At 41.1% G+C, this 18,314-nt stretch overlaps 1 protein-coding gene across 1 annotated transcript in view; it reads right to left on the bottom strand.

The window, feature by feature from the left end:
- The window catches only part of RFX8 (regulatory factor X8), a gene marked incomplete at both ends in the record, with an annotated part of 66,075 nt that overhangs the window by 44,703 nt on the left and 3,058 nt on the right, over positions 1-18,314 (bottom strand). The window contains 3 exons of the mRNA XM_080812775.1: positions 1,876-1,962; positions 3,028-3,089; positions 14,188-14,311. Of these exons, the coding sequence (XP_080668901.1) occupies positions 1,876-1,962; positions 3,028-3,089; positions 14,188-14,311 (273 nt within the window). The remainder of the gene's footprint in view (positions 1-1,875; positions 1,963-3,027; positions 3,090-14,187; positions 14,312-18,314) is intronic.

Here is an 18,314-nt window from a genome sequence, read left to right as displayed (position 1 = left end):
CCCTGTTTTGGGACCTGGTTTTTTAGAGGAATATGTCACACAGGTCCTTGTATAAAAGATACAATAAAGCAGAAGACATTTTCATCTGTATGCTTCATAGATTATTAACAATAGTATATCATTATATTTCTGTATTTTAAGATATATTTAGTATTTCTAAAAATGTGGAATCAGTAAGGAAGTTACCTTAAATCTTAGTACTTGAAAAACTCGCTTAACTGGTCAAGACTTTAGCATTTATCAATTATTAAATATGTGTTGAGCATGAAAAGCACCTAGTCCCAGGCTTATCTTATGGATAAGCCAATGTCACCCTTGTTCGTATCTGTGTCTCCTGGCAGCCCTCCTCTTCCTTGCTGAAGATAAAACATAGTTCTTTTCCCCCCACAAAGACCCGTTCCAGACCCTCTCTCTCTGTGTGACATGGACCCAGAGCTCTCAGGACACTCATGGCCTCTCACGGCTGCTGAGTGCCAGTCTGGTCATGCTGCAGGACTCTCTAAATGGCCTGCTGGGTGATCTGGGGCAAACAAAGAGATGTCGGCTCTAGCCCTTCAGGAGTGTATGGGTCAGCAAGCGAGAGAATACATTTGCAAAGGAGAGTTCTAACCTTAACTGAAATAAGTCTCCTATTTCTTCCCTTCCTTAACTTCTCTATTTTTGTTGATGTAATTTTTCCGTCTTTGTGACTAATCGATGAATAAGACATTGAAGCAGAAGAGCTGGTTGGAAGAAGAACATAATGACTTTATTTGAGGTTAAGTTTGAGGTTTCAGTGGGACAGGCTGGGCTGAGTCAACCAACCGAAGACCCTGCCTTAGAGAGGTCTTTGAGATCTGCCTCTTTTTTGATTCAGGCGCTCATCAGAATGACCATGGCAGCTTTGGAGCCATCTCTGGGCTGACTCTCTCCTTCCCAATCTAGCTGGGGATGGCTTTGGGGTGACACTTTGTTTAGATTCTATCTGTTAGTAGCATATATTGAAATAAGGAAGTAAAGAGGCAGAGATGATTTGGAGGGATATTAAAAATATAGATTTCTGGGGCGCCTGGGTGGCTCAGTGGGTTAAGCCTCTGCCTTCGGCTCAGGTCATGATCTCAGGGTCCTGGGATCGAGCCCCGCATTAGGCCCTCTGCTAAGTGGGGAGCCTGCTTCCCCCCTCTCTCTCTGCCTCTCTGCCTACTTGTGGTCTCTGTCTGTCAAATAAATAAATAAAATCTTAAAAAATGTAGATTTCTACATACTAAATATGAAGAGCCAATAGGTCATGTAAATGAAAATATCCAGCAAACAGCCTGAGAGGAATGGCTGGGAAGTGGGAGAGAAAGGGCCATGGGAAACGACTAAGGAGGAGGAAGTTATCCGTGGGTGTGCAGTGATAGGTGAAAGATAAAGAAGGATGAGATACCTTGGGACCAAGGGGTAGGAAGAGCACCGTTGGTTGAGTCTCAGGAAGACGACTGCACTTAAGGGGAGGGGAGCAATAAGGAGACAAGAAGGGGTCACTTGGGAAGAAACTGGATAAAGCAGTCTTAAGAGCTATAGGAAGTTTTAAGAAAGAAGGGGCCAATTCTGTCATATTTTACCAAGAAGTTGGGAAGAATGAATGAAAAATGGTTTTGGCAAATGAGATGATAATTATAATGAAAAGTATCCAAGAAAATGAACTGGAAATGCCTTTCTCTGGCCAGTGATGTTGCCGGAGTCTGATTTACTGCCCACGTCAAAGCCATGTTGAATGATGTGTATGTTTCCATCCATAAGAAGGATTAGTAGTGAGCCAAAAACACAGTTAGATTCAACTAAAATATGAATGCTTCTCATATTCATCAGACTGTGACTTATGGCCAAAATACTTAAATGACAGATACTAACCTGTGATACCTTTTTTCAGCCAGAAGGTAACAATACTGGGCATAGAAGAAAGAGCTTTTCTTGATACAGATTCCATCATAATGATACCTGAAAAATAAAGGTTGTCTTAAAGATTATGTCAAATCACTGGCATGCTTTACAGAAGCCAAAGAATAGACGAGCTAATAAAGATCTGAGTTTTATCTACAATGCCATTTATCAGCTCTGTTAGGTAGACCATTTCGTACTATTTCATACACATTAGCTTTAAAATGGGATCACAAACGCTCTACTCTGCTTTCCCAACTTAGGACACTCCAATCTCAGAGACATGTGACAGAGAAAGCCTCCTCCTGCCACTGCTGTGAACCTTTTAAAGCGAAGGGCAGCGACTCCCACATTCCCTCTACCGAGAACTAGACTCAGATTCTCACAAACCCAAGAAGGCAGTCAGTTCCTGCTCTGCAGCCCAGGCACTCTGCTGAGCTGGGAAAATGCAGCTGCTTGTCTAGGCTCACAGCAGCAGAGCACAATTTTTTCAAATGAACTATTACCCAATGTTTAGTTTGGCAAACGCTTCAGCTGTCTTTATTCCCTCGTGGGTAGCAGGCCCTTTTCCTAATTTGGCTTCCATCCCTTCTCACTGATTTTCTGATCTAACTGATTTCTCCTGATTTTTCTTGATTTAAAAGAAATAACCATAGTAACTGAGTGACAATTACACCATGATGCACCTGATAACACTGGAATTTCCTTTTGTTTTAAAAATACATAGAGCCTGGGTACCTGGTCTCTGGAAAATAATTCAAATATGCTAATTAGGTGAATACTTAGAAATTTTAGTTCAAAGAATAATTAAAACAGTTCTATAACTCTGTGTGTGTAATTATTTAAATGTCAATGGACATCTACAGGTCTAAACACTTAAAGTGTTGAAACAAGAGAACACTTTCATATTTTAACAAAATCACTAAGAAAGTAGAGACTATTATTTAGTTCTAGTATCACTCAAATTATTCCAGGCAGTAGGATTCCATGTGAATTATGGGAACTCTTTGGTAGCGTTGATATTTCTGTTTTGTTTAGTTTTGCATTTTTATGTCACCCATTTTGTGATTTTTCAAAATGTTTGTTTATTCTAACATTTCAAATAGAACAAAATGATAAACCTACCTGGCACTTCCTCTCGTGCCTAGCCTCCGGGTGCCGAGATCAGGAAAAACCAAACGCACAAGCTAAAAGAATAAAACAGACTTAAAGCTGCAATTGGAAAACTTAGAAATAAAACTTACAGTTCCTCCTCTTAGAAGGTTTCAGTTGTATTTCCCCTTTTTTCTTATAAAGAAAATACGTGTAAATAAAATTTGGAAAAAATCAGACATGTATAGGGACAAAAATATATCATTCAGAGGGAACTACCATTTAAACCTCAGTGTGGTTTAAATGAGGTTTTGTGTGGTTCCTTCCAGTTTTTTAAGATTTATTTTAAAGGGAGAGCACATGCATGGGGGAGGGGAGAGGCAGAGGGAGAGGGAAAAGGAGAGAAGCAGATTCCCCACTGAGCGTGGAGCCCATCACAGGGCTAGATCTCAGGATCCTGATGAGGACCTGAGCTGAAACCAAAAGTCAGTCTCTTAACTGACTGGGCCACCCGGGTGTCCCTTTCCAGTTTTTTTTTCTTTCTTTCTTTTTTCCCCCCTTCTTTTTCTTTTTATTCTTTTCAAAGATTTTATTTATTTATTTGAATGAGAGAGAGAGAGAGAGAGAGAGAATGAGCAGTTGGGAGCGGCAGGGGGAGAGAGGGAGGGAGAGAGACAGAGAGAGAGAGAGAGAAGCAGACTTCCTGCTGAGCAGGAAGCCTGATGCAGGCAGATCCCAGGCCCCTGGGATCGTGATCTGAGCTGAAGGCAGAGGCTTAAAAGACTGAGCCACCCAGGCGCTCCTCTAGTTTTTTTTTTTTTTTTTTTTCCCAAGCCTCCATATGTGTATGGATTCTGTGGGTATGCACAGGAAACAACTGGTGTCACACAATTAGCATGTGTACAGTTTTGCTTTTGACTTCCTCCCCTCTACAGTGTACCATAAACATTTCCCCTTGTCATTAAGAATTCTCTAAAAACAAGAAATAGCTGCATAAGAGTCCAGCATGTGAGCTGCCATAATTTAACCATTTTCCTCTTTTTCCAATGTGATAGTCATTTTCATTTTTTATTATTTACTTGTTTACCTAATTTTTTTGTTTTAAAGGTTTTGGTAGCAAACGCTATTAAAATACCGAATAACATAGCTACTTCTGACTCAACTTCTCATCTCCCAGATATGTTTTTGATGTGTTTTGTCAGCACTGACATTATATTTATGACATATTATATTTTAAAAAAATAGAAGCCTGTCCCAGTTTCCTAATTAGAAGAGGTTCATGACATGCATGGTATCCAAGTGCATGTCTTGTTGAAAGTGGAAATCCTGGAGCATGGTGGAATTAGAAAAATACAGAGCATGGATGGCATGGTGTTTGAAGCAGTCAAGTAATGATTTCCACTATTTTTCTCTAGTTCCCTCCATAATCATTCAGCTTCTGCTTCTGCTTGTTTCTTGTTACATCCCTCTTTCTTTTTTTCCTTTTTTTTTTTTTAAAGATTTTATTTATTTATTTGAGAGAGCGTGAGAGACAGCAGGAGTGGGGGAGGAGCAGAGAGAGGGAGAGACAGACTCCCCTCTGAACAGGGAACCTGATGCATGGGTCTATCCCATAGACCCTGAGATCATGACCTGAGCTGAAGGCAGACACTTAACTGACTGAGCCACCCAGGCATCCCTCTCCCTGGCTATTTCTTTTTTTCTTAACTTCTAAGCAGCAGGGTTTGACAGTGGCATGTAATGTTTCTCTTACCTGGTTCTAGGCCCTACCTCTTCCTACGGGAAGCCACCCAAGCCCGGGTACAGAGGAAGAAAAAATGAAGGAACAAGAAAGGCAATTCTTGTACAATTAAACACCAAGGTTATGCAGCCAAATTGAGAGGTTCCTTCAGGGAAGAAGTCCAAAATGTGCAAATGAAGAATAAATGATAAAAGAAAAAGTCAGCAAGTCTAAAAATGCAGAATTAGAAGCCCAAAATTCCTACTATCAACCACAGATTCTAAAAATTCCATCACCTCTTAAGAAAATCACTTAACACCTTCACTCTATGCTAGTTGTAAAATAGTAGGTACCTAAAAGAATTATTATAAATTATGCAGCAGGCTCAGATTCAAGGCCCTGGGAAATAATCTGGTGTTTTAGAGGGAGAAGCAGAAAGAAATTGCCTAGTTGCCTGGCAGTATAATAATCTGCACATTTTATTTTATTGAGTAATTCCAACCCCAGACTATCCTGTGATTTCATTTTATGATCAGGTACACCATAGTTAAATTTAAAAACCAACTGAGATAATTATTTCCAAAAAATGTAATAAGTAAGAAATGTATATATTTAATAGATGGACAACTCACAGAAATTAATGGGAAAACAACAATATTGCAATAGAAAGTAGTCCGGGGATAATATGTATACACACAAGATGCATATGACCAAAACACATGCAAAAGTGCTTACCTTCCCTAATCATCCAATAAGTGCAAGTGGAAACAGCTAAATATAGTTCTTTAAAAAAAAAAAAGATTTTATTTATTTATTTGAGAGAGAGAGAGAGTGAGAGCATGAGAACGGAGAAGTTCAGAGGAAGAAGCAGACTCCCCGCTGAGCAGGAAGCCTGATGTGGGACTTGATCTCAGAACTCCAGGATCACAACCTGAGCCAGAGGCAGTGGCTTAAACAACTGAGCCACCCAAGTGCACTGTAAACAGCTAAATATAGTTCTTAACTAACAAATTTTCTAGGTTAAAAATATTAGGGATTTGGTTAAGAATATCAGGAACTGGGGCACCTGCGTGGCTCAGTGGGTTAAAGCCTCTGCCTTCGGCTCAGGTCGTGACCCCAGGGTCCTGTGATCGAGCTCCACATCCGGCTCTCTGCTCAGTGGGGAGCCTGCTTCCCTCCCTCTCTCTGCCTACGTGTGATCCCTGTCTGTTAAGTAAATGGATAAAATCTTAAAAAAAAAAAAAAAAAAGAATATCGGGAACTACCACGAGGGCTAAGTATTGGTTACAATGGTCTAGAATCCCTCCTAAGGAAGTTACCACATACAGATGGAGACTTATGGTAGAATAGACAAAAATTATGAACAACCAAAATTTCCAATAAGGGAAATGGTTAAATGAATTCTGGTACATCCAAAGAGTATTTGGAACCATTTTACAACATTTACTTTAAAATATTTTAGTGTGAAAATGTTTATGATATTCTAAGTTTAGATAAATGGTTATGTGATTATAAAAGTTAATTATTTCTTGAGTGTTTCCTATGTGCCAGGACCACTCAATTCTTTTTATATGCGTTCTCTCATTTATTTCTTAAAAACATCTCATAAGGCAGGTACTGTTATTAACATTATGAATCGTTTCATTTTACAGTTGATGATGTCGAGGCACAAAAAGATGAAATAACTTGCCCAGGGTTATAACCTAATTAGCTGGATTCCAGACTTAGTGTTGTTAAAAAGTATACTATGTTGCAAAATCAACAACACAAGAAACAAGTATTGGCGAGGTTGTGGAGAAAAGGAAGCCCTGGTGCACTGTGGGTAGGAATGCAAACTGGTGCAGCCATTGCAGAAAACAGTATGGAGGTTCCTCAGAAGGTTAAAAATAGAACTAGCCTATGATCCAGTAATCACACTACTAGGTATTTACCCAAAAAACAAAAACAAAAACAAAAAGACCCCATGAATTTAAAAGGATATATGCACCCCTATATTTACTGCAGCATTATTTATAATAGCCAAGCTATGGGAGCAGCCTAATAATGGAATATTATTTAGTGACCCCTGAAACAAATAATACATCATATTTTAATTTAAAAAAAGAGAATGAAATCTTGCCATTTGCAATGACTTAGATGGAGCTAGAACATACAATGCTAAGCAAAGTAACTCAGTCAGAGAAAGACAAATTTCACTCATAGGTAAAACTTAAGAAACAAAACAAGCACAGGAAAAAAGAGAGAGAGAGACAGACAATACAAGAAACAGACTCTTAACTGTAGAGAACAAACTGATGGTTATCAGAGGGGAGGTGGGTAGGGGGTTGGGGAAAAAGGGAATAGGAATTAAAGAGTATACTTATTATGATGAAAAAATCATAAAAATTACCATATTACGTGCTGTCTTTCTGTCTATCCACCTGTCCATTCACCTCTGGGCCCACCTATCCATACATCAATCTTTCAGTCCATTCATCCACGTAGTATCTTTACAACAGGATGAGACATGCACACAACAGACATCAGGTAGCAAAGTGAATTGTGAGACACGCATTAGCTAAAATTGATTTTTTAAAACCCTGATAAGTCCTTAACTCAAATCGCTCACGATGAAATAGAGAGAAGAAGAGATCTAATGGGATTTCTTATGGCAAGACAACCTTCTTACTTGTGAAGGGTGTGTGAGACAGAGTGTGACTCAGGTCTAGCAGAAGAAGGCTCACAGATTCACTTGAACTCTTTGGGAGGCCCCCATTGTTAGTGGCTATGGCATAGGACTCCTAATAGAGTATAGACAGGCTGGCCAGTGCACTTGGTGGACAGGCAGAGGAGAGCTGCTACCACCCTGATTTCAGCCGGCACAACCACAGGCTGTTTAGACCAAGAATGGCTGAGTAGTTCCTATGGCCAGAAGTGGTCTACATGTGAGAAAGAGCTAACATGTGGGAGAGCCCAGACTCTGTCCAGCAAAAGGCCCCCAGAAGGGACAGCCAGGCTACAGAAAGAGTCATTCACCAATACAAGGAATGCATACTAGAACATTCCCACAGGCTGCTCTGAAGAAACCACCAAAGGGACCAGGAAACAGTCTGCCTGGCCCCCAAAGTGTGAAGTTGAGCAGTAGGAACCTTCCAGCCACTTTTACCTCCCCTGCTTCCAGAGGGGTAAAACTCCCCAGCATGTTTTGGGGAGGAGGGGTAGGGAGGGAAGAAGCAGCCCCAATGCCTAGTTCTTTACAGGCAAGAAACTGTCCTGGAGGAGATAAGAAAAAGATTACACTTTAAACTTAATTCAGTTTTGATATTATACAGAACTGGACATACTAAGCATCAGACTGATACTGTATAGTAAATCAAGAGTGACAACAGGGCGTTGTATCATGCAAGGACTAGAGAGGTCACACTTCGTGCTCACGTGCTCATTCAGGAGTGAAGGAAGAACCACCCAATGAGCAGGTTCAAAGGACCATGGGAAATGAAGGCAAAATCACTGTGTGATTAGTCCCTTAGCTCCTGCTGGTCACACGTGTGTGCATGTGTGTGCAAGCATGCAAATAAATTATATGTGTGTGGCTACAGCTCTGGAGAATGAGGCTATAGCCAGTATTTATCTTCCTCTTTTTATAATCTTCTCTAATTTTTACACTTTCTATAAAGGGACTGTAATACTTTTACAATCAGAAAAACATCAGTAAATGTTATTTTTAAAAAGGAAGTCAGTGTTATGGAAATTCCCTAATCCATGTGAGATATCACTTGCACCAAGAATGAACACTACCCATCATATGCCAGGGGCTGCCAAAAAGGGCAAGAAACATTCCGACATCTGCACAGGAACTTGATGTGGAATGTGGAATCAACTCCATTCCCAGGGGAAGAGGGAGGAAATGAGAATTGGGTATTTTGTTGTTTCTCTTATAAACATGCTTTGGGATCATATCCTTTTCCCCTTCCTCTCCCTAGTCCATTAGTCACAAATTCGGCAGTAAGGGTCCCTTCCCAACAGGGACTCCACTGAATGGCCTGTTTTTCAGGCAAACCCCCAGCGAGAACTGAAAGTTAGTTGTCTTGAAGAATGGATTCTAAGGCAAGTATTCAGATGAAAAATGCTAAATAAATGCCCCATTGCTACACAGTTGAGTCTCTTTTTAAGTTTTCCTTTGGAATGCTCTGCCATGAGACTACCCTAGAGGTAACACAACTTATAAGAAACTCTGAAAAAGATTTTGAAAAATAGGCTTTGATTTCTTAGAAAAGGAAATGGAGATCTTACAGAGACTAAACATGTCATGCTCAAGTCACACTATTTCCATCTGATCAAGTTGCTGGGCAGATAGATAAAGAAAATGCTGTAGAGCCAGGCTACCCAGGACTGGGTCCCCTTGAGGAAGTGTCCCAGGCTGCCCTGTGATGAAATGACCAGGTGTGGGCTGACTGATAAACTAACCGAGGGATTGCCTGGCTGGCTGGAAAACCTTATTCAGGGACACCTTGCAAGCACAGAGTGTACTCAATGTCTTGCATGTACTCCTATTGCTTTCATTTCTTGAATGAGGGATAAGAGATATGCATTTCAAATATGGGAAAAGACTGGATGACCTACAAGAGTCAAGAAGATACTGGTGAACAGAACTGTAGGTTGAAACTAAGAAGCTAAAATACAGGAATAAGAGTGGCCGCTCCTAGGTTCAAATAGTTACCTGCATAACAACAATAATCTGAGAATAATACTTTATATTTATGTAAATACATACAAATACTTTGTATTTAACTCATGTGAAAAATACTTAAGGGTATTTCTGTTGACCGCAACCTTAAAATGAAACCAACAAAGTGTTGTAGAAGGATAAAAGCCAATAGTAGCCCCCTGCCCCCCCCCTAAAAACAAGAACCCCTGTCATCTGAGCACTCCTAAGGCACCGGGTTGTACCCTTGGGGCTACCTACATTTTAAGAAGAACATCAGTAAATTGAAGTAATAATGAAACAAGTGGGCAGGAAGGTAAAAATTTGGGAGCTGAGGAATATTCAGTGTGGAGAGGGGAGACAAGCAGATGTAAAAACTTGGTTCCAATATATTTGAGCAGCTGCTATATTAGAAAATTCTCCTAAGTATTTTATTATTACCAAAAGTTCAGGACTTCCACCAATGACTCCATTTCAGGGATGAAGATTTGGGCTAGAGGAGTGGATCTAAAAATGTAAATGTTTTGGAAACAACACTGGAATCCATAGAATTGCTTGTGGGAGGATGATCTGGAGCAGTCACTTTGGAAAATAGTTTGGCCCCATCCCCAGACATCACAGTCTCACACCTCCTTCGCTTGCAAGGTTCATCTCTGGACATAAACGCCTAAGAGAACATCTTTATGTGCATAGTAGGAAATACACACGTGAGCATTCACAACAGCAAAATCTGGAAATAACCCAAATGGATATTAGTAGGACAGCAGATGAGTAAATTGGAAACTATTACCCAATGGTCAAATGAATCTAAGATGAGTCTTAATACAATATTAAATGGACAAAGTCCCAAAGATGACAAATAACATACCCCCTTTTAAAAAGCTGAGCAACAAAAATTTAAAATATGCTTTTTAGAAATATATATATGAAATCAGTTAGATGAAAGTCAAATAGGATCTTACAAATGAACCTAAAAAACAAAACAGTAACAAAACAAACTCACAGATACAGAAAACAGGTTGGTGGTGGGCAGAGGCAAGGGGCATGTACTGGGAGTGGGCAAAAGGGGTAAAGGTGGTTAAAGGGTTAAAAAACACACACAAATGCACTAAAACTTCTTTTTTGATGGTTCTCACCAGTGGGGCAGGGCAGGGAGATGGGGTATGGGGCAACTGGTGTGGTGCTTCATTTGGGGTGGTAGGCTCACAGATGTTTACCAGATTGTTGATAAGAATTAAACACCTAGATGGAAGTAGGCCATGCATAAACCCATGATGACAGTGTGTCATGAACTAATTCAGTTCTGTCCACCCGAGGGCCACCAAAAAGAAGGAGAAGGCACACATAAAAAGGAAGACTGAAGGGACTGATGGAAGATACTGAATTGGCATAATTGTGGCCCAGTCAGCAAGCTCCTGGTTACCCATATCATTTCAGCCCAAGCCAGGTGGCTACCCAAAGCAGTATGGCTGTGCAGATTGTGAGCTGCCCCAAGGTCCCTGAGGAGGAGTCGAGCAGGTTCTCATCAGCCTGTGCTCTACTTGCCAAGCAAGATCCTGGGGCAGGACTGTGTTTGCCCAAAGGAAGAACACAGAAGTGTGCTGCCCCATCACCCAGCTCTATACCCCGTGACTTGTCTCTGCCCAGAGAGTGCATTTTGTTCTCACTAAACTTCCAGCCAGAGGTACTTTCAAAGGGATCTTGCACTGAGTTTGGAGGTGGACCAGGTGACTTCCAAGCTCTCTTTGAACTCAAGGATATTTTTGAGAGAATAACAAGTGGAAAGAGGTCTGATCCACAATTCAGGAGACACTGGAAGGGCGCAAAATTTGCCATCCAGAAATGAATCACTTTGGCATGTGGATTATTTTAGGCTAATTTAAAAAAAGATTTTATTTATTTATTTCAAAAAGAGAGACAGCAAGAGAGGGAACACAAGCAGGAGGAGTGGGAGAGGGAGAGAAGCAGACTTCCCGATGAGTAGGGAGCCCGATGCGGGGCTAGATCCCAGGACCATGGAATCATGGCCCGAGCCATAGGCAGCCGCTTAAAGACTGAGCCACCCAGGCGCCCCTTGACTGATTATTTTTAAGAAAGAGAAGGCTCAGGAAGAAACTTTGACCTTTCCCCTAATTGCCTAAAAGAATTTAGAGGACCTGCTATCTTCTAAAGGAGGTATCACTGTAGATAACTACAGTATAATATGAAGGAGGTGTGGAAGACAAGAATTTAGCAAAATCTGTTTGTTAAAATTCCTCTCATTGTTTCTGTATGGCCCAGCTAACATTTGCTTACCAAACATTAACTATTTTTCATTTTCCTATGAATTGTATTCCTTCGCTTTTGAAGTCCCACTTTCCTACCCTCTTCTCCTTGGCTCTGGATGGTATAGAAGCTTCAACTGCCTGACTGCCAGGTAGAACATAGTGAGCCCCCATGCATACAGAATTAAATTTGATTTTCTCCTGTTAATTTGTCTCTTGTCAATTTAAATCTGAGGCCAAACAAAAGAATCTGCAAGAGTAGAGGAAAATTTTTTTTCCCCCAAAACACCACCCAAGCATTGCGACTAGTTGAGCGATCCTCAGCCTTCACTGGTCCTGGTTTGTTTCCTTGACTTCTAATGCTACCTGCTTCAGCCAATGGCTGTGACACAAGACAAAGCATTAAAGATGCCAACTGTTTCCTCCCCACCCATAGGTCTTTCCTGCAGGCCTCTCTTGCCCACAGACTGTTACAGTATTTGTCACTGGGGCGGAAGGTCAGGCATAACATCATGGAAAGCACCATCCAAGCAGCCATAATGAGAAATCAGGAAGCCAGTGAAGGAAGCTGGCTTCTGGGAAGGGGCATGGGGCAGGCCAGTGGAGAGAAGCAGAGACCCAGTGGTTTAAGGATATACTAGAGAGAAAGGAAGGAGATGGCCTGGTGACTTAGAATCTAGTTGTGAGCTGTCTGAGATGGGAATCACCAGCCACATGTGGTTACTACACAATTGAAATGTGGTTGGTCCAAACTGAGATGGGCTCTACATGTAAAATACGCACCAGATTTTTGAGATTTGGCATGAAGAATGAAAAAAAAACTCAATGATTTCATAACATTGATTCCATGTTGAAATAGTATTTTGAATATTTTTGATAAAATTTCAAAATAATAAAAAATTAATTTCACCTTTTAAAACCCTTAAAAAATGAGGATACTAAGATGTTTTAAATTATATCTGTGGCTCCCATTACATTTCTGTTGAACAGCAATGGACTAGACTCCATGAAGCCTAAACTTTACAATAGTATTTTACAATAGTATTTAATGAGATATCTCTTTTACAATAGTATTTAATGAGATATCCCTTTTCCTTTAAAAAAAAATTCTCCTTTTAACTTATTTCCAGATGTTGTCTGTTTATTTCTAAGAACTGGCTGGAAATGTGCCTTGAAAATAAATACAACTCTATGACTGGAAATTATTATTGTTACTTTAATAATGATTAAGTCCTGTGATTCTATTAATTATTTCCATCAACAAATCCCACTGGCTCTGTTTCCCAAATATATCCAGAGTTTGATCTCTATTTCCCTGCCCACTCTCTGCACACCTGGCTCCTCTTGCCTCCCTGATTTGACTGATTTGACCTCAAGGTCCTGAGGACCATCCTGGTTCTCTCCCTGTATGCCTCCCTCCAGCAGTTGCAGCTTCCTTGCTGTTTGTGCTCCTTCTTTCCTCAGGGCCTTTGCACTGGCTCTGCCTGCGTTACTCTGTTCATATCTACATACTCACTGCATTATCTCTTCAAAGTCTGGACTCAAATGTTACTTCTGAGGGAGACCTTCCCTGTTTGCATTCCCTAAAATTACAACTCTTACACACACACACATACTCCTTATCTCCTTCTATTCTATTAGTCCCCTCAGCATTTATACTACTCTCATATACTATGTATTTTATCTTATGGATCTGTCTCCTCCAGCTATAATAAATTTAGTAAGGGCAAGAACTTTTCTGTCTTGTTCATTATTGTATTCCCAGCATCTGTAACAGTGCCTGGCACAGAGCAGCTGTTCAATAAATATTTGCTGTATGTGGAGGGTCTCAGCAGACTATTCTTGTGCTAATAAGTGTTTGCTGTATCTTATATGATCTACACAAAGTTCCTGACAGAGCTCTGAACCTCCAGAGGAGATATTTGATAGCCAATGAATTCTCTAAGTACAACCAAATTGTAGGAAGCTCTCTGATACCACAAGTGGCTCTTGGAGTTTGTGTGGTGCTGAATGTTGACATTTCTTTTCTTTTTTCTTTTTTTTTTTTTTAAGACTTACTTATTTTAGAGAGAGAGTGTGCATGAGCGGGAAGGGGAGAGGGATGGGGAGAGAGAATCCAGAGCAGACTCCCCGCTGATCATGGAGCCCCATCTCACGACCTGAGCCCAAGACCTGTACCAAAATTGAGTCAGACTTAATTGACTGTACAACCCAGGCACCCCAAGTGTTGGCATTTCTATGCAGGGAATAGTGGCCCAGCAAACCTGGCTGAGTTTTGAAATATTTGGAGCTGCCACAGTTGTATTTTCTTAGGTACCACTCATTCCTTACCTTTCCTGGCCCCTCACTGCAAAGCGTGGACAAAGGACAGAATGGCTTTTCAAGGAAGATGAAGGAGTATATTACCCATCTGGTTGGCTTCCCAGAGTGAAGCCAATTATTCCCACTGAGAACCCATCAGACCCAAATCAATTTTAATATTGCCTCATCAATTCACTTGCATACTTTTTTTCTTCACAACCTACCTTTCCAAATGTGGCTGGGTTGACTTGGTTCTGCGCATTTTGACCACAGGTCTCCACATAAATCTCATACATCAGGCAGCGAGGCACACTGTACCCTTCACAGATACAGAAATTGTCAACCAACCTGGGGGAGAGAAAGAAAAGGCAGAGGAAATTGGCATCAGTTTCTCTAGGGTGGAAAATTCTGATAAGAATCAACAGGTGTGGGATCCAAGGAAATGAAACCTGTTTAAGTCACTGAATGCAAAGGCTCACCAACCAGCATCAACAAGGTACCTTTTGTTCTCAGCCTAGAGATAAGTATATTGATTGTGGGTCTTTTTTTTTTATTATATCTTTAATTTTAATTCCAGTATCAGTAACATACACTGTTAATAATAAGTTTCAGGTGTACCATATAGTGATTCAACAATTCTATACATTACTCAGCATTTAAGTGTATTCTTCATCTCCATCACCTAATTCATCCAGCCCCTCCCCCCTCCCCTCTGGGAAACATCAGTTTATTCTCTATAACTAAGAGTCTGCTTCTTGGGTTGTCTCTTTACTTTTCCCTTTGTTCATTTGTTTTGTTTCTTAAATTCCACATAGGAGAAAATCATATGGTATTTGTCCTTCTCTGACTTATTTGCTCAGCATTATACCCTCTAGCTCCATCCAGGTCATTGCAAATGACAAGATTTCATTCTTTTTTTATGGCTGAATAATATTTCATTTGTATATATATACCACATCTTCTTTATCCATTCATCTATTGATGGTTACAAGGGCTGCTTGCATAGTTTGGCTCTTGTAAATAATACTGCAATAAACAGGAGTGCATGTATCCCTTTGAATTAGGGTTTTTGGGTTTTTTTGGGGTAAATACCCAATAGTGTGCTTACTAGATCATAGGATAGTTCTATTTTTAACTTTTTGAGGAATCTCCATATTGTTTTCCACAGTGACTGTGCCGGTTTGCATTCTGATTTTGGGTCTTTAGATAATCAACATGGTGGGCTTTTATTATTGTTTTGTTTGTTGCTTGGTTGGTCTGCTTTTGTTTTGGGCATGTAGGCATCTTAAAACGAAGCCTAAATTATTGGCTCAGCAGACACTGTTTTATGTCCTATTGTAAAGGTTGCAGCCAAGATCTCTGTAGCTGTGAAGTGATTATTTACTAGCTATACCATCCCTGTAGGCTTGCCAGTCCCTCTATGCCTGTGACCCAGGGCCCATGTGCAATGCTTTGTCTCCCTCCCCCAGTTGTTTGCACAATTTTAAAATCTGAGTCATTTAGGGCAGGCCACAATATTTTGGTTCTTTAAACTGAAAGAAGATGTAAAATGCAAGACACCAAGATACAGGCAATACACTTTCATTCTCCAGCTGAGTGGCATTTATATGTGATCTGGAGCATTCTGGGCCTCTGCTCGAGGTGGGGTCTTCAACTGATCAAGTGCTCCCACACTTGGGGGGAGGTGGCAGTCCCTTGGCAATAAGGGGTTCTGGCTGGGGCTCACAGCCCACAGCCAGCCCTGTGGGGACAGCCGTGTCCCTGTTCCTGCAACTGGTTTGCGTGTGGGGCAAAAAGTGGGGAAGACTGACGTCAGAAAGTGTGGTCCTCAGTCACAGCTGATCCCAACCCTCCCTTTACTGGTTGAGGAGAGACTCTCAGAGTTCTCCTCATTCTTTTAGAGAAATATGCAGAGCAAGCCAATATAATTTATAAACACAGAAGAATTTTTTAGTAGGACATTTACCAATACATCTCCTTTCTCATTGATGATAAGCAGTTTATTTTCTGGGATGAGACACACGGAGGCACAAATTTACTTTCCCTCAGAGCTAAAGACACAATCGTTAACCCCAACGACTTCCTAGTAAAAGGAAAAACCAATACTTGGGAGGTGGGGGGAATCTTTGACCCTGTATACTGAGGTATACCAATTACCACAGGTCAGGCACCTTAAAACAACAGAAATTGGTTCTCTCACAGTTCTGGAGGCTGAGAGTCCAAAATCAAGGTGTTGGTAGAGCTGGTTCTTTCCAGAGGCTCTGAGGGGAAAGTGTTGTATGCTCTTCTCCTGGCTTCTGGTGGTCACTGGACAACCTTGGCTTGTAGGTGCGTCACACTCATGTCTGCCTCCATCTCCACCGAGGCTTCTCTTCTCTGAGCATCATGTCTGCCTCCATCTCCACCGAGGCTTCTCTTCTCTGAGCATCCTTTCTCCTCTTCTTATGAGGACACCAGTGATTGGATTTAGAGCCCAGCTGAATCCAGTATGATCTCTTAATTAATTACATCTGCAAAGACTCTGTTTCCAAATAAGGTCACATTCTGAGCTTCCAGAAAGATGTGTATTTTGGGGAGACACTATACAACGCAGTACCTGGCCTGGGGGGATTTTCCAAGGGTCTCCTTGACATCGTTGTGAGAACATGCCGCTTGACATACTTTCATGGTTTAAATATAGCTGCTATGGCACCAATTATTTGGCTCCACATTGAAAGAGGATGATGTCTCTTGGTGGGGAGGGGAGAGGCAAATTCATACAAGTAGGTGATTTTTATATTTATTTTGTTAAGAAACCACTCGTTGATAGATGAAAAGCCTATGCTTGAAGTATTACAAAAGATAGCTACACTTGGGGAGCTGCCAGAAAATGTGATAGATGTTAAGTTCAAACTCACTGTGGTTTATTTATAGCTACTACTGATTTAGTCATGGAATGGTCTCCTTAAAAAAGAAACATGCAAAATACTCACTCCTTAAAATGAACTCTAGTTTAAATTTTTGCCGACCCTTCTTCCTTGTCACAGAAATTCATTTGTTCTAGGCCTCTATGAGCTGTCTTTCTCTTTCAGAATGACATTACTGAGTCAGCCTGTTATCTGGGTACACAAGGCCAAATAATACTATCAGTAAGAACGACAGTAAAGGTCTATGATGGGAGTCTTTTCTCTGACACACACCTAAACACAGGACTGCCTTCTGGTCTGAAGTCTTGAACCGCCACATGGTGACTTTGCTGCTTTGATCCTGGCTGCACATCATTTCTGGCCATGCCTTTGGTGGTTCCCCAAAGTTCCCAGCCAGATTTCAGAGACTGGCCTGTGGTGGGCAGCCAGCATACATTAACCGGGAAAAATGGAAGGTTTGAAAGAAGGTTTTAGTTTGTCTGGTAAGAGCATCTGTTCTGGGTCATGCCTTTACTTCAGCTCAAATAGTAGTTGGTTCAGCATTTAGTCTCCACACGCATAGGAAATTATGATTTTTAAAAAAGATTTATTTACTTATTTGAGAGAGAGAGAGAGCACGCATGAGTGGGGGGAGTGAGGGGCAGAAGAAGAGGAAGAAAATCTCAAGCAGACTCCCTACTGAGCACTGAGCCTGACTTGGGCCTAGATCTCGTGACCCTGAGATCATGACCTGAGCCAAAATCAAGAGTCAGATGCTTAATAGACTGAGCCACCCAGGGACCCCTATGAATTTTTTTTTAAGTAAATGATTTTAAGTAATCTCTGTACCCCATGTGGGGCTCAAACTCACAACCCCAAGATCAAGAGTCACAGTGCTTTATTAATGGAGTCTTCCAGGTGCCCCTCAAAATTATGATCCCAAGTATTACCCTGGATTTTGCACCGCACAGATAGGCTTGTATTCTGACTCTGAGATACCTCCTAGAGCTTTGGTGACTAGAAAAAAAGCACATGATGTGCCTAGTACACTTCTTGGCACACGGAAGCTCTTTTCGGTGTCGTTTTAGTGTCTACCTCCAAAATATTCAGAGGAGCAAGACGTCGCTGTTGTAGACTGGCCTCAAGAAATATCTGCAGTAAATGAGCCTGACTTTCAACTACATGTGGGTCTAAGGAGAGGCTGATGGCGGTGGGGGATTGTGTAGGCAGTAAGGCTGGGCTGAACTACTGGCAGGTGAGGTTGGTTAAGCATTTTACTCTGTGTCACTAAAATGTGTTTTGGTGATCCATGATTATAAAGCTGTGGGATGAATCAGATCACTGGATTCCTTGCTTAGCTGCCTAAGAACGGTATTTACCAGGTCGCACCGTCAGATGAAGTTGATTGCTAAGATTGTAAAAACATTCATGATGTTCTTCTCCTTGTTTTGAGCGATGGACAACTG

Source organism: Martes martes (genome assembly GCF_963455335.1).
Source record: "Martes martes genome assembly, chromosome: 9".
NCBI classification, from domain to species: Eukaryota; Metazoa; Chordata; class Mammalia; order Carnivora; family Mustelidae; genus Martes; species Martes martes.
The sequence above is the reverse complement of the archived record's forward strand: the minus strand, read 5'-3'. Positions and strand labels throughout refer to the sequence as shown.